This window comes from Lepidochelys olivacea (assembly GCF_965140295.1).
Source record: "Lepidochelys olivacea isolate rLepOli2 genome assembly, chromosome: 1".
Lineage (NCBI taxonomy): Eukaryota > Metazoa > Chordata > Testudines > Cheloniidae > Lepidochelys > Lepidochelys olivacea.
Genome location: NC_140411.1, coordinates 210,472,502 through 210,496,346, shown reverse-complemented (window position 1 = coordinate 210,496,346; position 23,845 = coordinate 210,472,502). Strand labels below are relative to the sequence as shown.

Sequence of the window (23,845 nt, the reverse complement as noted above, 5' to 3'; positions counted from 1 at the left end):
GAAGCCACTTGAGTATCCCTTGGATCTCTGGGGTATATAAGGGCTAGAATGAGGAGGAACACAGGTACGTGGGGAACTACTCTGATAAATACATTAGTTTAGCAAATGTGAGGAGAGTACAGAAGGGAAGTGGTGGAGACACGCCTGCTTGAGGAGAAGGTGACAGAAAAGGGCATTGTTACATGTTTACCATTTGAGTCATGCTCTGATGTGGTGGGAGGAAGGAGAAGGCTGGACTGCGTGATCCACTGGGGACCTTTTCTGAACCAGAAGATTCCATGAACCTGTATCATCATGTACATGCCAATAGAATCACACCACCTGTCATATGAAACCCAGTCTCACTTTCAAGAAAATCCTTTGTGTTGAAGTGGTACTTGTGGAAATTGTCCAGTATACCGGACATACCCTTTTCACAGGTTCTTCATACTGTTTCTTACTACAGTTTCTGCTTGCCATATCTCTCGGTGCGTTAAATGGGGCTTTCATCTCTAGCTTCATCAAGGTAAAAACTTCCTGTGCCTTGTCTCCACTCAGATTTTGCACTGACATAGCTATCTTGAGTTAGCTATCTCAGTGTGAAAACACACCATTTTTTGTGTGCAGTGAAGACATAGCTGTTACTGGCTGGCTTTACTGGATTCTGCAGTGGCATAAGAATACTAGCAACACACGGGATTAAAACTCAGACTCTTCTGTCATGCAACAGACTGTGATATGACAAGTACAGGAATGTGACTTCATTTCTCTGCAAGCTAATAGAAATACAGAACAGAAGGAGCCATGGCCATTTCTTTATCACTGCTCCCTTAAAAAAAGTTTTCTGCAGTGTGAAAACCCCTTTATGAATACAGTGGTGATGTAAGTTTCTCATTGCTTTCGGCCAGATTGTGATACCTCATCTCACATTGAGTAGTTTCTTACAATTGACTTCAGTGGACTACTCATGGTAAAAGGTACCATTCACTGTGAGTAAAGGTATCACAAACTGGTCCTTTATATTCAGATATAAATGCAAAACAAACAAACAAACAAAAAAAACCCCGTCTTTTCATGTTAAGGTTGTGCAGTTAAGCAACCAAAAGGAAAGAAATGCAAATGGTGAGATTGAATGCACAATCTTAGGGCCACTTTCTCTAGTCTGATTTGTGCTTGGCACAAGACCAAAAAGGGTGTCCAAAGATCTTAGGTCAGGAACGGACTTAGCCCCAGCATAAATTAGAGCATCTTGAAGCCTGCTGTTAGTTATGCTTTGCTATTTATGGCCTAAAGGGGCTGTTCCGATAGGTAGGGATTGTCTGGGTGCAGTGATGCCATATACCCTTTCTCCAGGGAATGCACACTGCTGGGGCCGGGTCAGAAGAGGCATTGGCACAGAGGTGCTACTCTGGCTCTGCATCACCTGGGAATTCCTGTTGCACCGGCATAATCCCCAGGTAGCCTGTTGCACCAGCTTTCCAGTGGCACAGAGCCAGAATCTGGCAGTAATGTCAGTCTCCTTATACATGCTCATTTCCTGATCACAAACCATTTCTCAAATAGTACAAATATAAGAGAGAGTGGGTTTTCTACAACCTCAGAGACCCAAGTCTAAGAAAACCTGTGAACATGTAGTTAAAGACTGCTTAATGCCTGGAGTCCAAAACATTTTCTTTATACGGACCACATTTTAATAAAAAGATTGCCTTATGGACACCTCCCCTTCTACTCATGGTCATTAAAGCAACTTCCCTGCCCCCACCCCCACCCATCACTGTCGATTGGCTGAACTACCTGCTTCCTATTTGTGATTGCACTGTTCACTTCCCCTCCCACTGGTTATCAAATAACATCCTAGTAGCAACTTGGTGAAGTAATGTTAGGAAAGGAAAGTATTTAATATATTTTTAGCTTCTTTTAATGCAATTTGGCAGCTGAAAAACCAGGAAGAGAGCCAGCACCATTTGACTGGCCAGCTCCCTGCAGCCCACCACTAGCTGCTCTACAGCCCACTAGGTTCAGGATGGTCTTAAATAAGTTGTCCCCATTTGGGACCCCTGATTTGCCAATCTTATATCTAAATAACTTTAAAACTATATAACTGATGTTCGTCAGCCTTGACCGGTTTGGGGCTCTCATGAAGACTTTGAAGAATCATGCGAAGTCTGAACAAAATTGAAAATGTTAAAGGTGTTAGGTCCTGATTCTCTGGAGCCTTAGGTCTGCTTTGCACTATGCTGGCAACACAAAGCAACCCTAAAGCTGGTGAATCCCACTACCTAAAGATTCACCTTACCAAAGGGAATCATCAAGTGGCATAGAGCCTCCGAGGTTTCTACACCCATCTCTCCCTAGCCTGTGGGATAGGGGGCCTGGCTGTGGCATCTGTGCATCCATTTGATCCCCAGCAGCTGGAACAGACCCAGAGGGCCATGGGCAGCTAGCACAAATAGATCAGACTGCAGGACCCAGTTGCTGGACCCAGGGTTTAAAGCCACCTCTCGGACTTCTGCTGAGCGAGCCACATGATGTCCTTAACTATTTATTTCCTTGCTATTAACCACTTGGGTTTTGTAAACGTTGTGACAGGTAAGTCCATGGTTACTGTTTAGCATCCTTGATTTCAGTAGGAGCTGTTTGGGCTCAGCCCTTCTGAAGATCAGCCAGCCTGATAATTTAGGGGGCTAAATATGGATGTAGGTGCCTAACTTTAGGCCCCAAGGGTGAAAATTTTGGGCTGACTGCAGTTCTGTTATACACCATGAGATCTAAGGTTTGGAAAGTTTAGGGCATTATTTTAATAAATGTGCACATAAATTGTGCACAGAGTGTGCAGTTGCCTCTTCAAATGGGTGATTGTATGGCATCTGTGAGAGAGACTGACAAATTGCAGGAATCCATTTACTTCCCACAGCTGCACGTTTTGCATGCAATGTAAGTGCCTGTTTTGGGATGGGGCCCTTTGTGACTCCAGTGAAATGTACACTTTCTGCTATGGCATGTAAAGTCAAGAATGCTGAGCTGTCAACGTCCAGGAAGGTGGAAGGAGTGTTGTAAGAACTGTGATTGCAATAAAGTGTGGCTGTTGCAGGATCTGCTTCCTGTTAGGAATGAAGGTCAGGCACAGAGTCTTCCTGTTACTCCAAGTGCCATGGCTGTTCTACACCATTACACCGCAATACAAACCACAGAATTCTATTAACCAAGAACCCTGCCCATCTATTCTGATAGTGGATTTTAATATGTAAGGTTTCCGGGCAACAAGCACTTACTGCTCAGTAAAGTTAAGAGTCATGATTTCCAGAGCATAGGAAAAGCAACAACGATGGGGCAAAATCAGCAGATATGTTAAGGGTAGCATAAAACCCCTTAAAAATAGTATTCCCAGTTGGTCTAAACTAGCATATGAGACGCTACCTGCATCTGGAACATCACTGCTTGCCTGTCCTCTTAAAAAATGGATTTTATAGTTCTGCAGTGTGATTTCTAACGTCTCATTTGCTTATTTCCTCTTGTGATGGCAATGGTGTCTAGAACCTCAGAGCCCCAGATCCACAAATGTACTTTGGCCCCTAATTCCTGGTTTTAGACGCCACTGCAATCCGCGAAAATCCTGCTTAGCTGCTGCCCAACCCTGTAGGTGCCTAAACTCACTTGGCACACGAATTCCCTTGGCGCCTAGGTTCTGCCTCTGCCCATGTGGGGGAGAAGGATAGCTCAGTGGTTTGAGCATTGGCCTGCTAAACCCAGGGTTGCGAGTTCAATCCTTGAGGGGGCCATTTAGGGATCTGGGGCAAAAATTGGGGATTGGTCCTGCTTTGAGTAGGGGGTTGGACTAGATGGCCTCCTGAGGTCCCTTCCAACCCTGATATTCTATGATTCTATGATTCTATGTGCAGTGCTACCTCCATCTCAGTGTTTGTACACCTATCTCCCACCAGAGTGATCCATGTTGTGGGGTAGGATAGACATTCATCCACCCCTCTTGCCTGAGAGGCCCATTCCAGTAGGCGGCCTTTGAGCATCTCTAAGAGTTTGGGCACAATTCAAAATGCGGCCAGAGGAGGAGGTGGTGGTGCTGCCTGTGCCCACTGTATCACCTGTTACTAGGTACCAGAACACTCAGCTGAGAAGTGGGAAACCTGCACTCAATTCCTCCCTCAGGCAGAGAGGGAGAAAAGATTTGAGCAGGGATCTCCCACATCTCTGAGTTCTCTAACCACTAAGCTACGGGATTGGGAAAATTCTAATATAGGGTGCTCTCAGGCTGTGACTCTCTCCTGTTAAAGTTGTTCCACTTTGTGTAAATGATGAAAGAGTCATTAGATCTGGGAGACTGGACCCTGAGTTTCCCACCTCCAAGGTGGGTGCCCAGCCACCAGGCTCTCTTGCACTCTCTCTTCTGCCCAATGTCTCTTTTAAGTATTTATCCGCAATGGAACAGCTTCAACAGGAGAGACTGAGGGAGCCCCACACCAGAATATCCCATAGCTCAATAGTTAGAGCACTTACCTGAGAAGTAGGAGACCCCAATTCAAATCCTTTTGCCCCCTCTGGCAGATGGGGGAATTGCACATGGGTGTTTGACATCCCAGGTGAGTGCTCTAACTACTGAGCTAAAGGTTATGGAGGGGGAGAGGGGCAACACCGCATCCACTTCCTCCTCCTCTGGCTGTTTTGTGTGGAATGAGGCAGGTGCCTAAGTCCTTCTGACAAGAAACTGCTTAGGTACCAGGAGATCATAGAATAATAGAATCATAGAATATCAGGGTTGGAAGGGACCTCAGGAGGTCATCTAGTCCAACCCCCTGCTCAAAGCAAGACCGATCCCCAATTAAATCATCCCAGCCAGGGCTTTGTCAAGCCTTACCTTAAAAACTTCTAAGGAAGGAGATTCCACCACCTCCCTAGGTAACGCATTCCAGTGTTTCACCACCCTCCTCGTGAAAAAGTTTTTCCTAATATCCAACCTAAATCTCCCCCACTGCAACTTGAAACCATTACTCCTTGTTCTGTCATCTGCCACAACTGAGAACAGTCTAGATCCATCCTCTTTGGAACCCCCTTTCAGGTTGTTGAAAGCAGCTATCAAATCCCCCCTCATTCTTCTTTTCCATAGACTAAACATCCCCAGTTCCCTCAGCCTCTCCTTATAAGTCATGTGTTCCAGTCCCCTAATAATTTTTGTTGCCCTCCGCTGGACTCTTACCAATTTTTCCACATCCTTCTTGTAGTGTGGGGCCCAAAACTGGACACAGTACTCCAGATGAGGCCTCACCAGTGTCGAATAGAGGGGAACGATCACGTCCCTTGATCTTCTGGCAATGCCCCTACTTATATATCCCAAAATGCCATTGGCCTTCTTGGCAACAAGGGCACACTGTTGACTCATATCCAGCTTCTCGTCCACTGTAACCCCTAGGTCCTTTTCTGCAGAACTGCTGCCTAGCCATTCGGTCCCTAGTCTGTAGCAGTGCATTGGATTCTTCCGTCCTAAGTGCAGGACTCTGCACTTGTCCTTGTTGAACCTCATCAGATTTCTTTTGACCCAATCCTCCAATTTGTCTAGGTCCCTCTGTATCCTATCTGTACCCTCCAGCGTATCTACCTCTCCTCCCAGTTTAGTGTCATCTGCAAACTTGCTGAGGGTGCAATCCATACCATCTTCCAGATCATTTATGAAGATATTGAACAAAACCGGCCCCAGGACCGACCCTTGGGGCACTCCACTTGATACCGGCTGCCAACTAGACATGGAGCCATTGATCACTACCCGTTGAGCCCGACAATCTAGCCAGCTTTCTATCCACCTTATCGTCCATTCATCCAGGCCATACTTCTTTAACTTGCTGGCAAGAATACTGTGGGAGACCATGTCAAAAGCTTTACTAAAGTCAAGGAACAACACGTCCACTGCTTTCCCTTCATCCACAGAACCAGTTATCTCGTCATAGAAGGCCATTAGATTAGTCAGGCATGACTTGCCCTTGGTGAATCCATGCTGACTGTTCCTGATCACTTTCCTCTCCTCTAAGTGCTTCAGAATTGATTCCTTGAGCACCTGCTCCATGATTTTTCCGGGGACTGAGGTGAGGCTGACTGGCCTGTAGTTCCCCAGATCCTCCTCCTTCCCTTTTTTAAAGATGGGCACTACATTAGCCTTTTTCCAGTCATCCGGGACCTCCCCCGATTGCCATGAGTTTTCAAAGATAATGGCCAGTGGCTCTGCAATCATATCCGCCAACTCCTATAGCACTCTCGGATGCAGCGCATCTGGCCCCATGGACTTGTGCTCATCCAGCTTTTCTAAATAGGCCCGAACCACTTCTTTCTCCACAGAGGGCTGGCCACTTCCTCCCCATGGTGTGCTGCCCAGTGCAGCAGTCTGGGAGCTGACCTTGTTCGTGAAGACAGAGGCAAAAAAAGCATTGAGTACATTAGCTTTTTCCACATCCTCTGTCACTAGGTTGCCTTCCTCATTCAGTAAGGGGCCCACACTTTCCTTGACTTTCTTCTTGTTGCTAACATACCTGAAGAAATCCTTCTTGTTACTCTTAACATCTCTTGCTAGCTGCAACTCCAGGTGTGATTTGGCCTTCCTGATTTCACTCCTGCATCCCCGAGCAATATTTTTATACTCCTCCCTGAGATGGGTTCCTATCTGTGGATCATGAGCAAAAATAGGTGCTCCCTGCAACCTGGATTTAGACGGCTATCTCTGTCAGAGGGGAGCAGTTCAGGACACACCTCTCTCAGTGGCATCTCCCATTGGCTAGCTTAGGCAGCTCACCACCTAGAGTGCTGGCTTTTGTGGATCCCATTCCTAGGTGTTTTGTCTCCCTATTCATTGAGTAAGGAGCCTATGCACCTATCTCAGGCTTTGGGGATTGCAGTGTTATTCCTGTGATTTTTCTAGAAGGTGTTGGGGATCCAGGCCAGCGACCCTTTCCAAAATAGATCTTGTCAAAAAAATCTGGTTTCATTCTTTGATGAGATTACAAGTTTGTTTGATAAAGTATAAAAAGTGCTGTGTAGATGTAATATACTTAGACTTTTGTAAGGCTTTTGACTTGTATGACATTCTGATGAAAAAATTAACCCTATACAATATTAATAAAGCACATGTTAAATGGATTCAGGACTGGCTAACTGACAGACTCCAAAAAGTAGTAGTCAATGGGGAAATCATTGTGTTTCTTACAGGGTGCTACTGGGATCAGTTCTAGGCCTGATGCTAGTCAACATTTTTATCAATGACCTGGAAGTAAACATAAAATCACTGCTGATAAAATTTGCAAATGACACAATGTTTGGAAGAGGGCTAAATACTGATGAGGACAGGGAAGTCCTACAGAGCTATCTGGATCCCTTGGTACCATGGGCCTATTAAAACAAAATGTATTTTAATATAGCCATTTGCAAGGTCATACATCTAGGAACAACAAATGTAGGCCACACCTATACCAGGGGTGGGGGAGGGCTATATCCTGGAAAGCAGTGACTCTGAAAAGGATTTAGGGGTCGTACTGGACAAACACCTGAACATGAGCTCCCAATGGAGTGCTGTGGCAAAAAGGGATAATGTGATCCTTGGAGTCACATGTAGCAGTAGGGAGGTGATCTTACCTCTCTATATGGCATTCGTGAGACCAATGCTGGAATACTGCATCCAGTTCCGGTGTCTACGTTTTAAAAAGAATGTTGACAAATTGGAAAGTGTTCGGGAAAGAACCACAAAAGTGGTCCGAGATCTGAAGAAAATGCCTTATAGTGAGAGGCTTAGCTTATCATAAAGAAGATTGAGAGGTGACTTGATTACAGACCTTCCTGAGGTTCCTTCACGGGGAGAAAATACTTGGTACTACAGGGCTATTTAACCTAGCAAATCCTCAACAACTTTATGTGCCAGTGAGGTCCACAGATTAATCATACATTGTGTGAAAAAGTGTTTCCATTTGTCTGTTTTGAATTTGCCACTTTTAACTTAATGTCTCCTTGTTGTGCTATGAGACAGGGAGAACCGAAGCTGCTGATCTATCTCCTCTATAGCATTCATTATTTTATAAATTTTTATTATCTCCCCTCTTAGTCTTCTCCTTTGTAAATTATACAATCCCAATCTTTTCAATCTCTTTTAATATGAAAATTTTTCCAGGCCCTGGATCCTTTTCATTGCACTTCTCTCCATCGCTTCTAATTCTTCAATAACTTTTTTGGGGTGACCAGTACTGCTGACTGTATTTGGATGGGTCCGCACCATTAATTTATATAAAGGCATTATAATATTTACTGTATACAATTCTCCATCCCACTCCAAAATGGGATGGAGAATTGTATACAGTAAATATTATAATGCCTTTATATAAATTAATTGTTTGCTTTTTTGAGAGCAGAGCCCACAGTGACATTGCCCAGAATCAAACATCTAGTGCAGTGGATTCCATTATGCTACTCAAGGACTGAGCAACACTGTAGTTTAAAAAAAATAACAGGTTTCTGTTTGCATTTGAAATCACACAAATGATACCGCAAACACATGTGTCTGACTGACTTCATTGGGACTACTCACTAGGAAAGCTAAGCGCATGTGGAAGCCTGTGCAGGACTGGTGCTTTAGAGGTCACCACATGGACCTCCCAGTGAGGGGCATGCTGCTTCTGTCCAAGAACCAGTATGTCTTTCAGGGCTGAGCACAGAATGTTTCCTGAGCAGCAGAGAGTCCAAATGAGTCCCAGTTTTTCAGTAAGTGGAGTTTGTCACAATGACAACAGATCTCCATCCAGCTGAACTTTTGAAGCATGATGTTACCATCACTGAAATCTACTTATTACCAGGGGAAAAAAAACTTGGGATTATTGAATGCATATGGCAAAGAGATGGGGGGAAAGCCAAGAATCTATTAAACTCTTTAATAGGAATATATTTTTTGAAATTTAGACTGAACCTGAGCCAGATTCTCATTATTAAAAAATACGTGGCTTGGTTTCTTGACTCTAACAAAGAACATAAAACAAATAATAAATAAAATAAGAGTTCCAATAACTCTGGATTATGTCACTTTTCAACATTGAAAGAGCTGTTGCTGGCTCCTCTATACTACTCTGGTCCCCACAAAACACTAAGATGAGCCGATCTTTAACAATAATTGTAAGAACATAGGATTAAACAAACTGGATTGGACCAGTAAATCCCATATCTCACCAGCATTGTGGTAATGATGAATACCTGATTCTTCATATCAAATCAAACAAACTGTGCAACATGTAAAAATTAACGCACCCAGCCAATTGTGCATTACTCTACTTGCTGGGAGAGATTTCCTCCTGAGCAGAATCGCAAAGCTGGCAAAATATTCATGTGAAATGGTGTTCCAACTATGTTGTACCCCTCAAAGTTCACTTGTCCACTAAAGAGCTATTTTCACATTAAAAATCCATAAAAATTCAAAATTTTAATTCCAAACAATGAATTTTAAGGCACCATTCCTTTCAAATGGAATATCTTTGCTCTGAAATGGGCCTCTGCTGAGAACACTGTACCATCTGCTCCTGATCCCCATTAACTGCAGCATCCCCATTGATCTCAGCTGTCTTCTGTGTCACAGGTGGAGAGACTATCTCTCTCCCATGCCACAGCCCATTAATAGCCTTCAAGATTAGGTCTGGGAGCTTGAAATAGATTTAGAACTTGTGTGTGGTCTAGGATAATTGGAGCAGTCAGATGTTAGGGTTTGGTCTCCATTATCATCTTGACTAGTTTGCCCTAGAAAGAGATGTTAGAAACAGGGCAATTGTTGGCAGAGTTATTGGAATGAAGTGCTGGTTTCCTAAGTACAAGTCAGACTATTGTATACTTCATATGGCCAGCATTGCTTCCTTTAAATGAGGACAAACTGGGCCACCTTCTGGTAGCTTGACAAACTATTGCTTTTTGGGGAGGCTGCAGTATGGTGCTCCAGAATATATAATTTCATAATTAAAAGTTAAGATAACCTTCCATATGTGACTTAAATGTAACCAGTGTAGTGCAGTGCAATACTATTGCTGACCAGGCCGTGAGCGATCAGGCCTAGTGGTGAAGGTGAGAGTTTGGCCTGCTGGATCCAGGGCGGGTGGAGTCCAGGAAATGAGTTGAGGGTCAGTACCGGAGGGGCAGAGACCAAATGCCAGAGCTGGAGAGGGTAAACCAGAGTTGTAAACTAGAGGCAGAGCCATGGATCAGTACTGGAGAGACGGAAGCTGAATGTCAGAACCTGAGGGTCATCCAGGGTCATAAACCAGAGGCAGAGCTGGGGGGTCAAAGCCAGAGGGGAGCAGGGGCTGGAGCAGAGACTGGAATAAGGGCTGGAGGAAGGGCAAGCACAGCTGCAGGTGTGGTGTGTGCTGAGCAGTCACTGACCAGCTGTGGGGGCCAGGCTTATAAGCAGGACTGCTACACAGTCAATCAGGGCTGTGGCCCTTAGGAGAGTTCTGAGGCAGTGCAGCTGGGCTCATTGGTTGCCTAGCAGTGCAGTTAGTCAGGGAGAAGGCCAGCAGCTGCTCCTAGCTGGTCTGGTGCCTGACAGCACCCCTCTCCCTTCTGGGTCACCTCCCAGGAGACCCTGGGCCAGGTTTCTTGGGGTAGGTCTGGTGGAAGGTGCTCAGGCGGTCTGGGGCATGAATGTGTTCCATGGTTTCCCATGAACGCCATATCCCGCCCAGTCAATCAGATATTGGAGTCTTCCCCAGGCTTGGTGGGATTCTAGAATCTGCTGGCCCATGTTTTGCTCTTTGCCCTGTTTGGTTATCGGCAGAGGGGGAGGAGTAGTGCATTGTGGGAAGGGATTCTCAGTGAAAGATTTCAGTAGAGAGAACACAAGGTGGACCTTGAGGGATTCTTACAGCTGCCGTTGAAAGGCTACCAGGTTAAGTTGTTCCATGATTGCAAAAGGTCCCCAAGTATTTGTGGTCCAATTTTCGGATAGACAGGTGGGAGCAAGGGTTTTGGACATATTGCCAAAGCTTATCCCGTACCTTGAAGTTAAGGGTTAGCTGACAGTGTCAGTCAGCACTTGAATGCTGTGTAAGTCTCTGCTAACCAGTGCCTGAGTTCTTGATGTTCTTAGTGGATGTGTGCAGTGAGGTCAGCAACAGTGGGCATTTGTGAAGAAAGGGGTCTGGTGGGTGATGGCATGCGTGGACTTGTAGGAAAATTCTGCCTGGGGAATGAGTGCCAGCCAATTGACCTGGTGGTAATTTAGGAAGCAGCATAGGTGTTACTCCAAGACCTGATTCACTCTCTCTGCCTGGCCATTGATACTAGGGTGGTAAGCTGTCGAGGTGTAAAGTTCGGTGCCAAGTAGATGCAAAAATTCCCAGCAAAAGCAGGAAACTAACTGGAACCCTTGGTGAGATATTACACTTGTGGGCAGTCCATGAAGGCGAAAGACGTTGTCTTCAAACAATGGACTGTTTCCTGGGCAGTGGGGAGACTGCAATGTGGCATAAAATGCGCCACCTTTGTCAGTCTTTTGTGATAAAGCATCTGCCCTCCCATGCCTGGTCTCGGGGCGGTAGGCCACCATGGAGTCGATTTGTGTGAAGAAGCAGGACCAGTGCCGACTTAGGTGCTGAACCATCTTCAGAAATTCAAGGTTCTTGTGGTTGGTGAGGACATGGATAGGAATCTGGCACCCTCCAGGAGATGCTGCCATTCCTCAAAGGCTGATCTGAGCCATAGTTTTGCTCCACTGGGGTGAGCTTGCACTAGTAAAAAGCTCAAGGGTACAGCTGACCATTGGAGGCTGCCGTTTGTGGGAGGTCATAAGCAACAAGCCAGAGCATTCCGAGGATGACCAGAGCATGGGGGATCCTGAATCAACCTGAACTGAAGAGGGTCCCAGTGCCCCAGAAGAGTAATTACTGCTAATGGGTGGTCTGGTGGATGACCAGCACCAAGGCTAGGAGCAACCCAGAAATGGTTTCCGCCAGATCCAGAGAATTCTTACACACTGCAGGGATCCCGTGGCCCTTAGCCACATCCCACTCTATAAAATTACCTGAGGCCCCTGAGTTGACCAGAGTCTCCAGGTGAACCGCTGGTGTTAACTCTGAATCCTTATTACAGAATTTAAATGTTATCAGTTTCACTGCTAATCAAATCACACAAGGGAGAAAAGGGATAGTCATATTATGAAGAATTGCACAATCTACTGTGAATGGCATCTCATTTCAATATGAGCGGAGCTTGGTTTGTGTATTGGGCTTGGGATAGTACTAGTATATTTTTTCCCCACAATTCAAAAATCTTGCTTAGCAGTAGGCCTGGAGGCAGGGATCTGCTTAGCATGTACTGGCCTAGAGTTTCCAGGGTCTCTGCTGGACTGGACCGAACTCTATCAAGAATGGTGGAAGGGCCACAGGTCGTTGTCTCTGGTTGGTTTCTTTGGTGCTGATGAGACTATCTCAGATTTGATTAATCTTAGCAGCAAAACTGCAGGATTTCCTTGCATATTTCAATATCAGATGCAGAGGGGTGCCACAAGTGTTCATTATTTGCATCCATTCTTTGTTTGATATACTTCATTGGGGCAGTGGCCATTTTGTGGCCAGTATATCAATGGTTGTGTCCAAATTATTGTTGTAGTGGTCAGTGAACTATTCTTGCTGCTAGACAATTTCTCCTCTAGGGTGTCCTAGAAGCTCACTGGATCTAACAGCCCACAGAGATGAATCAGATTAATACGTCTGTATCTGAATTGAGGTTGTAGGAAACTAATTTCTGTAGGTGATATATGGTCCAGGAAAGAGATCTATTTACTACATTACTGCTGGCCATGCCAAAGGCTGACAATCTGGTGCAATGAGCATCTGGTTGAGTGAGTGTAGATGCAGTACAGGAAAATCCTATGGTTGTCATGATGGACACAAGCCATTGTGTGACAGACTATCCATATGAGTGTTATTGTCTCTTTTCCTTTAAGAAAGCATGGCCTAGTGATTAGCATGCAAGACTGGGAGCCTGGCACTGTGGGTTCTTATCCCCTTTTTGGTCTTGGTCTAAACATCTGATTGCTAGCACATTTTAAAATCCTGGTGTAAACTGGGCAAGTTGTTGCTTTAACATGTCGGTTGGTCGACGTGAGCTATAGGGGGACCCTTCAGAAATGCTATAGAAATGGAAAGTATTATTGTAACTGGCTCTAAATTTACTAATATTTCTACAGATTCTCAGACTTGGAGGCATCTTAAAAGAAGTGACAGCTCAGCTTTCATTATACCCTTCTAACTCTGAATGTCTAATGTCTAATTCTTTGTATTTGTGTGTCCTCTAATAAGTCCCTTCTCCTCCTAAATCCATCCCTGTAACCATCTTTGTTGCCCTTCTGTGGACCTTTTAATAGACTCATACGTGAGACTGAAAAGAGCTTCTGAGAAATCCTGGCTGTTGCAACAACTATGCAAACAGCCTTTCAGCCTCATCTCTATCCTTTTGAAGATTGTGCCATGAATTGATAATTCAATGATTGCCCAAAAATTGTAGTGAGGAAACAAGCAGTTATGTTCTTATGGAGCAAATCTTTATGGAGAAATAGATCCGTCTCATCACCCCACGAAAGGGGAAGATATAGTTCCCGGAACCAAGAAAGAAACAGGATGGAGTCGAGCACATTGCACATCTTGGAAGCAATTTGTGTTGCTTCCATTCTTAGCTTGCTGATAACCATGGGTGGAAAATTCCATTGACTTTTTCAGGAAATGTGGGACTGGATTCCAGTTACTCACAAATCCAATACTCAGCATTGTGAGGATAATCAGCACAGGAATGACAGCCTTGATGGAACGGTTAAGCCCAGGGCATTGCTTTTTTGTGAACACTCCGGACTTCTTTTCCATTGGAAGGTCACATAGCACTGCACCTGCTGGGACTGAGATGCCTTGAAAGAGGCATCAAAGCTATGTAGTTTCTGAACATCTCCACTGACAGGGAGGTATTGCAGGCGTAAAGAAGAAACGAAACTAATCTGAGAGGTTGCAGGGGTAATGTGATGAAGAACTCTCTAGTGACTCGCTTCTTCCCAGCTTTCTGCCATTTTTAGATTTCTATGCAATTGAGTTCTTGAAAATTAGGAAAAGCAGATGGAGGTATAGAGAGGGCAAGAGAAGGAGAAATCTGTTGCTTGTCAGTCATATTTGTAATGCAAAGTTTGGAAGGACAACAGAAAGGGAGGACAGGACCTTTTATGCACAGTATAGAGTTTCGGTTACAGCAAGTGAAAATCTGTCATATATTAAACTACTAGTTTCAGGTCCTCCACTGGGGTTTGATTAATGCAGGAATCCAGTATTATACATGATTATACTCCATAAATGGATGGCTAAAACAAAAAATCTTACTTGTCAGCAAGGCTTCTGAACAGTGGAGGGTATGCAGAATAAATATTAACTATGGTACTCTTTTTAGAAGTAGATAATAGCAACCACTCAGAAGTGACCAATATGGTTAAAGTTACATAAGTCTGCATGAGCCCTCACTTACCCAGAACCTCCTGAAATGTTCACCTTTGGGTTATCATTTTCATTCTTGTTCTCTGTGCAAAGGCAAAGTGCTTTGGAAAGTTGAAATAAGAGCTCTTGAGCCATTTTTAGTCAAAAGTGTGTGTGTGCACACACATCTATGCGCATGTGTTTATAGGGGGGAAGGGAATTATGTTCTCTTACTCAACACATCCGTTCCCTGTATGTATGCAGTCATCTAATGACTGTCACAACTAAAAGCGTAAAATTTTGAAAAGCATCTAGTGTGATTTCAATGGGACTTAGGCAAACAGGAACTTTTTAAAATCCCATTAGGCTCATATCTGCATTTTTCAATGCCTAAATACCTTTAAAAATCTGGCCCCAAACCCATTTTCAAAAGGGACTTAGGCAGCTAGGAGCCTAAGTGTCACTGAAAGCCAATGGGACTTAGGCTCCTAAGTCAAGCTGAGCAAATAATTGTTTTTCTGAGTCAGGGTCTGAACCAAAAAATCTGAAAAAAACCCCAAAACAAAAAAACAAAAATTCAGTTTGTTTCTAACCAAAACAGACTTTTTTGTTTTGTTTTGTTGCCAAAACGAAAAACCAAAACAAAACCCCAAAACTTTTTTTTTGTATCAAAACCCACCAGAAACAAAATTAAATTTTGTTTTTTTCAGGGTGTTTTTAGATCAGAAATGAATTTCGGTGTGGGGAGGGGGGAGGCTTCATGGAATTTTCGGGAGGAAAATTTCAGAATTTTCACCTTTTTTTTAAAAAAAAGTGCATATAGCTAAATTTTGGAAAAAAAAAAACCCGCTCCATTTTGAAATGAACTCCAAAATGGTTGAAATGAACTGTTTTGACTTTTCAAGGGGAAAAAATGAATGTTTTTCAGCCAAAACTATATTTTGAATTCAACCTGAATTCACGAATAGTGTCAGTGTCCAGAGAAATGCATTCTTTGGCTAGCTCCTACAGCTGTGTCACATTTGAAGCTGGGCAGTAGGCTGCTAAGTCACACAAGTGTCTTTGAAAATTGTATCCGAAGGAGTTATCTATATGCAGCTTTGCACCAGTTTGACTAATGACTTGTCTACATGGTGGGGAAATGCGCACTAACATGTTGTGCATTAATTAGTCCGTGTAGACCCTGCTGGTATGCACTAAAATTTTCCAAGTGCACTTCAACATAGTGCTGTTTCAAACAGTGATACTTTAAACCACCGTAGGGAATTTGCAGTGTGCACTAGCAGGGTCTACATGGACCAATTAATGTGCAACACATCAGTGCACTTTAATAGTAAGCATTACCTGCCCATGTAAACATGCCCTAAAGGTGTCATTTGAAACTAGTTCAGTGAAACCAGTGCAAAAAGTTGTTTAAACATGTATTTCAGTGCAAACCAGGTGTCTTGGCATGAGGAACTTCTGAAAAGTGAGAGGAGGAGTTGTTAGAAGAGAAAATGTGTTAAAAGAATTGTCTTGCCAAATCTTAAGGTTTAGGTCAAGTGTGAGTAAGGCCTTGTCTATACACAAATGTACACCAGTTTAGTTAAACTGATGCAAATCCCTGTGTGGACATTCTTATTTCAGTTTAAAAATCACTTATTTTGGTTTAATTTAAACCCATTTTTAATTGATTTAAGCTAAACCAAACTATGCCTCATTTAAAATGAAATAGAATGTCCACACAGCCTTTTGCACCAGTTTAACTAAATTGGCTTAAATTCATGTCTTTAGTAAAATGGTGCAAAACTCTGCATGGACAAGGCCTTAGTTTGAAGGGTGTGCATTTGCTGGACTCAGTGCTTTCTAAAGTGGGTATTAACAGTCTTTCCAAGAACCAGACATTACAAATGTCAACTCTAGGAAAATACTAACAGTATCTGGCTGGTAGGGGTTAACTTGAGTTCTACCCTAGAGGACAGCTCAGAAACTTCAGCTAGTGCAGAATCCCGCTGCTTGTCTTTTAAGCAGGGCAAGCTGATATGAATACATAACTCCTGTACTCCATGCCCTACGTTGTCTTCCATCCTGCTTCAGATGGCATTCAATGGTTATCCTTTATAAAGCACCTGGCACCTCACTACTCAAGTGACTACTTCAGCCTCATGCCTTCTGTAGCAGTTGGGACTTGCCAGAAAACTCTGGAGTTCCATGCTTAGGGTTGAACTCCTGAGGTGAGTGGTCGTCAGCTCTGGAATTGCTTCCATTGTTGTGTCCATCAGATCGTGGCCATTTTTAGGGCCTAGTGCAAAATAACTTTTTAGGTTGGCTTTGTCTTAATTACTGGATTTTCACTGCTGGTCAGTGGATGGGGATGACTTGGGGTGGAACCACTTTAATTCCTGTTCAGGTGCAATGTTAGGTGTACAATATAATTATTACATTTTGTAATACCACTATATAGATCTTTACATCCTTGCTTTGAGGAAGCAGAATGTCTACTCTGGTTAAGATTCTATCCCAATTTCCTGAACAAACATTTCAAGCCTAGCCTATATTGCAGCCAGTAGTTTATGCTGCTTTCCTACACCATTTTCTCAAGTTCATCATAGTGTAAGAAGAAGAGGTCACTGAATTAGTCACAATGAATAATTTATTCAACAAATTTTACTACAAATGGATCTCAACATTCTCACAAAATTCATAGAAATTATTTGTGTTCATATTTATTCCCAAATGCTATCATCATATAATTAATGGCCTGCAGATTGTTCACAAAAAATTCATTTCAGCTCATCACATTTTGACATTTGTGTTGTGTTGGTTCATTACATATCACATGGTATTTTATCTGTTCCCTAACTGAGTGACTTGTTTAACTAACAAACACACAAAGAACTGCAAATTTTACAACCAAATACAAAATTCTGAATTCACTTACAGTGAATCTTTGAACATTCAAGCTCAAATGTGCTTTTCATGAGTATACATGCTAGGAAAGCTTTGAATACTTGAATGTTCTTGGAAAGTGAAGGTGCTTAAATGCTGTTGAATCAAAATTTACTTTTGAATTTGAATAAATATTTGAGGACACTTTTTTTCTGCAGTTTACTCAGAGTGAGGTAGACATTTTCAGATAAGAGGACATTAAAATTATTCAGAATTGTAGTTTAATTCTGATAATCACCCAAAAGTTTGGATGCTTATCAGAGCTATCCAGGCTGAGTTTGCAGAACTAGGCTGCAGATCTCATGAGAACAGGTTTTACTTCAATATTTCCATAACCTCCTTTGCTGTCTTGGCTGGAAATACCTAAGACCAGCCTTTCTTCTTGTATTTCACCATTTCTAGTTCTCATTCCAAATAGATGTGAAAACAGAAACAAGTTTATTAATTTCTTCCAAATCTATGGCTCCTTCTGACCTCTCCCACTCAGCTTCATCTCAAATATGCGATCACTTTCTAACGTAGCATCATCAGTGTCCCACCACTCACTCAGACGCAACATGGTGAAAACAGAACTTGTCTTTCAATCACTGACAATAGCTACACTATCCCCATTATCCAGGTGCCCAGCCTCAGGGCTGTATTCAATCCTCTGTCATTTTTATACCATGTCCAGGCAGTCTCCAACTCCTCTTATTTTTTTCCCATGACAGTACCTCAGAATCTGTCCTTTCCTTTTAAAACTCACTGCCAAAATCCTTCTCCTTACCTTAGTCAGCTCTCACCTTGACTACTGTGTCTTCCTGTTCTCTGGTGCCCCCGCCTCTTCTCTGGTCCCTTCCAGCTTGACCAAAATTCAGCTTCTACAATCATCTTCCTCTCCCTCTGCTCTGGTCTCATCACACCTCTAACCATATTACTCCTCCAGCTCCCCTATACTTCTTCAGCAAAGCCCTTCCATGCAAACCCCGCAAATAAAGAAATATGTAAAATGTAAAAAGAAGCATTTGAAAGAAAATATCTTCTACAGTCTGTGCTCAGTGGAAAATTGCACTCCCCAAAGCCATGCCTCTGTTGTTCTTCACCCATTTCCCCACATCCCTTCCTGGTATGTTCTCTTCTCATATTATTGTGTTTTTAGCTTCTTCATATTATCAGCTCAAAGGGGAAAGGTATTCTATTTCTTTGTATGGCACCAGGCACATGCTTATTATGCAGTATAGTTAATACTGTAATAGAAATTATAATAATCATTAATAGTAAATGAGGGCATGCAATCCAGTACCATTTTAAAGTTAAAGCAGATGATGGAAGAACCTTATTCAAACAAGCCATTCATCTGCTGTGCAGAACACACTGTAGCTTGTAACCATTGTCCATTTTTAGTGTAATTTATCCTGTGGCTTAAATCAGTACTATTGGCTCCACAATGAGCCATCACAGAAAATCATGGAACGCTGTAAAAATCCTACATGCCCTCAGCCACTTCCTGCCTCAGGCCCACAGTGCTGATGATAAAGCACGTGTGCAGCAGTGCAGTACAGACTGCTGAATAGGTGGTCTTCCTGGAAACTAGTAGAGAGTGAGACAAGACTTTAAATAAGAGCACACTAGATTAATATCCCTGTAAAATGCAGATCTCTTGACAGATGGAGCTGGGTTTGCCCACAGCTGTTTTCACTGATCTGGAATTTGCTGTAAGGTGTGGTGCTTCTCTCTCCTATTGTAGAAGGGAAGAAAACCTGTTTAAAAATCAAATAATAACAAAAGAAGGAGCAAGCAATTTTGTTTGTGAAACTAAGATGCAAGCTAGTAGAGGCTAGTTTTTACGGTGGCCATTTTGCCTTACATGTTTGTTTACTAAGAGAAGCTGGTTTGTAAGGGGACCATCTTGTTTTGCATATGTGCTGTGGAGCTTTTAAAATCCTCTTTTGTGTTTTGTTTTTCAGGGGGCAGCACAGGCACCTCCCCAACAACCTCCAGCACCGGGACCCCATCGCCCTCTGCCTCCTCTCATCTTCTCTCTCCATCCTGTTCCCCTCCAACCTTTCACTTGGCCCCCAACACTTTCAACGTTGGCTGCCGGGAGAGCCAGCTGTGCAATCTCAACCTGTCCGATTATCCCCCATGTGCCAGAAGCAACATGGCTGCCTTACAGAGCTACCCAGGGCTAAGTGACAGTGGGTACAACCGACTCCAAAGTGGCACTGCTTCTGCCACTCAGCCCTCAGAAACCTTCATGCCTCAGAGGACTCCATCCTTGATCTCAGGAATGCCTACTCCTTCCTCTCTGCCTAACAATGGTAAGATGGAAGCCTTTGGTGGCCAGCTGGGGTCGTTCCCAGCCTCTCAGTTTCAATATGTCATGCAAGCAGGCAACCCTGCCTCCACCTCTTCTTCTTCACATATGTTTGGTGGTGGCCACATGCAGCAGAGCTCCTACAATGCCTTCTCCCTTCACAACCCTTACAACCTGTATGGATACAATTTCCCTGCTTCCCCTAGGCTGGCAGCAAGCCCAGAGAAACTGACCACCCCTCAAAGCACTTTACTCTGTTCTTCCCCTTCTAATGGGGCTTTTGGAGAGAGGCAATACCTTTCAACAGGGGTGGATCATGGGATGCACATGATCAGTCCTCCATCCAGCAACCAGCAAACAGCCAACGCCTGTGACAACAGACAATATGGTGCTGTTCCAGGCTCATCTTCACAGATGTCTGTGCACATGGTTTAACCCGTGATTTGTCTCCTTGGAACTGAAGGCAGCAAGACCCTCGTTGTCTCCATGGGCGATCCTGTCTCAATACCTTTTTGCCTTTAAACTTATAATGGAACTAGTAGTTTAATTATCAATGGAAACACAAGCCATCTAAGTTACACTCCAAAGAATCCAATGGAAAGCCCCTGATCTGACAGCCTCTGCTGCTCATTGTAATCCGGGGCCTAAGCATCTGCAATGGAGCGTCTGCGCCAAATGGGCTTTTTAGAGAGAAGTGCCTCATTTAAGAGAAGCTGGAGTGAATCTGAGAAAATACAGTATATGCATTAACTCTCAATTAGCGTGAACTCTTGATGTTGAGGGAGTCTTGTACGTGTGCTATCTCCGCCACACCAAAGGAAAGAAGTCACTGAAGACTTCCTCTTACAGAGCTGCACTGCCCATGAGAGGCCATTGCGTTAAGGGCCTCACCCTTCCCTGACTTTTCCTTGCTGCCTGAGTGGTTTAGCATATTGCTGAAGTTAACACAAGTCCTGTGGTCCCTTCTCCCCGCTGTAGTAACAGAACATTATTGCTGAACTGGAACGTCTCTCCCGCAAAAGATATTTACTTTCTGAGTCTGGCTGTGCCTGGCAGGCAGTTTTCTTTGCATGGGTCTAGATCACAATGGTGCCATGCCTGCACAAAGAGAGAGAGCCTAGAGCAAGGAGTTTTAACTCATAAATTAAATGTTTCTTTGAACACCCTCATCAGCAGAGGTGGAACCTCTGCCATATGCTGGGGGGCATTTTTAGAATGATACCGAAGGGGAGAGGTGTCTCAGCTGTGCAACTCCTGTGGATGTCACCCAGAGTAGCACAGCCAAAAAGAAATGAAAATCTGTGCTTGGAACATATATGCCCCACAGCATTCAACTCAACAAGAGAAAAAGCTCCAGATTCAGCTCATGGTGAATGGTGGCAAGAAAAGAGAGCTCTGCTTTTCTGCAGACCTGAGATATATAGTATGGCCAACTTCATCTATCTTGCATGCAAGAGTTGCCATAGAAAACCTTTAGCATTTAAGTAATGATAAGGACAGGTGTTCTCCACCCAGCCTGCCATTAGATCTCTGTTTTACCAAATAGATCATTGCCTTTTGAAGTTTCTTTCTTTTCTGTTTTTTTCTCCTTTTTCTTCAAGTCCTTTAAAAATAAGAAAACAATTGTAGCTTGGTGCGAGCTAAGCATTTAAGTTGTGTGAAAATGCAAATACCAAGTAACAGAATACAGATATTATTGAGATTTGTTTTGAAGTGTTGTATAAATGTATTTATGTGCCTAGTGGGGGATTCAATATTATGAATATAAAAGAGGGCAATAAAAAGTGTATGTAAAATATGTATGAAGAATAAAAGGTGTATAAAGATTTGCCCTATGCACGGAACTCTGTTTCTAAGTGCCAAGCACAGACTGCGCTAAATAAATCTTTGCAATTGTTCCTTTTGTTTTTGTTTGTCTGTGAGAGTCAATTCATAGTCTGCGGTCATCAAGTTTTAAAAATGCTGACATGCTTTTATGGGCAAAACCCAGGAATTGCAGACACAAATGCAAACACAAGGTTGCCACACATGGAAATTAAAGGAGGTTCAAATATACACACACACATCTGCATGACTGGTTCTGAATATAGGAGAAGTGTGGGCAAAGTTAAGATATTGCTGTGCAGCTGTCATTGTAATAAAGAACTTGTGTGGAAGATTCCACTCAAACAAGGAAATTTTATACAAATGAGAACCTTGACGTAGTCAGATTCTTATTAACTACTAGAACTTCTCCAAGAATTTATTAGTCTCATGAGATAAGCTGATAGATAGGAATACAGCAGGAATTCCTTTACAAAATAAAAACTTCTCAATAAACATTTTGTTTTTAAATGTTGGAGCTCTACAAAAAGATTTCAAAAGTCAAACATACAGGATTTGTGAGCTGTCTGTGCTGATAGGAAGGATTATTTTACATGTAACAAGAGTTTCCAGTTTTAACTTTGAACTTATGAAGACCGTATTTAAGGTTAATTTTTAAATGAACACAGAAAATGACAGATTGTAAATAGTTTGAACTTTCAATTTTTTTTCATTTGTCAACTTTTCTGTGACATTATATTCCCACCTATGTTGTTGACATGTTAAATAATACCTCAAGCAATGAAAAAAGCTGAAAAGTGCAGTTTTGCAGTTCATAGCTTTTCCAACGTTAAATGAAAAATGTTCTCTGAATTGCAGATTGTTCCTTGGAAGGAGGAAAACACTTGGAAGTTAATTCTCTAAACATTTTAAAAAGAGGAACATAGGAATTGTCACACTGGGTCAGACTTGTCGTCCATCTTGTGTAATATCATGTCTCTGACAGTGGCTGGCACCAAATGCTTCAAAGGAAGGTGCAAGTAGACAGAAGTGGGATAATTTGCATCTCCTCTGGGTTTCTTCTCTTAACCCCAATAGTTAGCTATTGGTTTAATCCCTGAATTAGTGGGGTTTATATCCTTTCCAAAAACTCTTAAATATTTCCATAAATCTCCTATACCTTTTTGAATCTTGTTGAATCCTTGGCTTCAATGGCACCTGTGGCAATGAGTTCCACAGTCTAAATTTGCACTGTCTGAAAATGTAGTTCCTATAATCAGTTTTGAACTTGCTACTCTTGTATCAGTGACTGTCCCCTTCCACTTGTGTTGTGAAGCAGGAAGAATAGATCCACTTTCTCTATATTATTCATTATTTTGTGTTCTTTGATCATGACCGTCCTATGCATTTCTTCTGTAAAGTAAACAAGTTCAATCTCTTTTCATAACACAGTTTTTCCAGGCTCCTAATCATTTTCATCATTCATTTATGAACTCTCTCGGAGCAATCAATCCAGCGGGGGTCGATTTATCATGTCTAGTGAAGATGCGATAAATGGACCACCAAGCGCTCGACCGTTGACTTCTGTACTCCACCGGAGCAAGAAGTGTATGCAGAGTCGACGGGGGAGCGCCAGCGGTCTACCTACCGCAGTGAAGACACTGTGGTAAGTAGCTCTAAGTACGTTGACTTCAGCAACACTATTTTCATAGCTGAAGCTGCATAATTTAGACCGATTTAGCTTGCCCCGGCCCAGTGTAGACCAAGCCTAATTGTGTAATATCCTTTTTGAGACAGGGTAACCAAGACTGCACTCATCATTCTAGATGAAGGCAAACCATGTATTTATATAATGGCATGATGATATTTTATGCGCTATTCTCAATCCCATTCCTTATCCAGCCTCACATGCTGTTTGCTTTTTCGACTGCAGCTGCACATTGTGCCAAGGTCTTCACTGAGCTGCCATTTATGCATACTCTTTGTTTTCTGTCTCATAGCCGGTTTTCCATACGTGACTATTCTTTGCCTCTCACCCCATAAATACATAGGTTTTAGTAGCTTTTTATGAGGGACCTTATCCAAAGCCTTTTGAAAATCATGTCAGCCTGACCTTGTTTATCCCTTACTTTATTTATACATTCAAAGAATTCTAACTGATTAGTGAGGCATAATTTTCCTTTGCAGAAACAGTGCTAGTTAGACTCTGTCATATTGTGAACTTCTAGATGTTTTATTCTTTAATTATAGTTTTGACCAGTTTACCAGGTACAGATGTCAGGCTTACTGGTTTGTAATTTCCTGGGTCACCCTTAAAGCCTTTTTTAAAATAGAGGAGCAACATTTTCTACCCACCAACCCTCCACTGTAGGAG

The 23,845-nt window shown here is 42.9% G+C and overlaps 1 protein-coding gene across 1 annotated transcript in view; it reads left to right on the top strand.

Moving 5' to 3' along the window:
* TBX15 (T-box transcription factor 15) overlaps nucleotides 1–21,539 on the top strand; it is a 135,876-nt gene extending 114,337 nt beyond the window's left edge. Inside the window, exon 8 of the mRNA XM_084643887.1 lies at nucleotides 19,319–21,539. Coding sequence (XP_084500013.1) covers nucleotides 19,319–20,103 — 785 coding nt within the window. The 3' untranslated portion in view covers nucleotides 20,104–21,539. The remainder of the gene's footprint in view (nucleotides 1–19,318) is intronic.
* The last annotated feature ends 2,306 nt before the right edge of the window (nucleotides 21,540–23,845 follow it).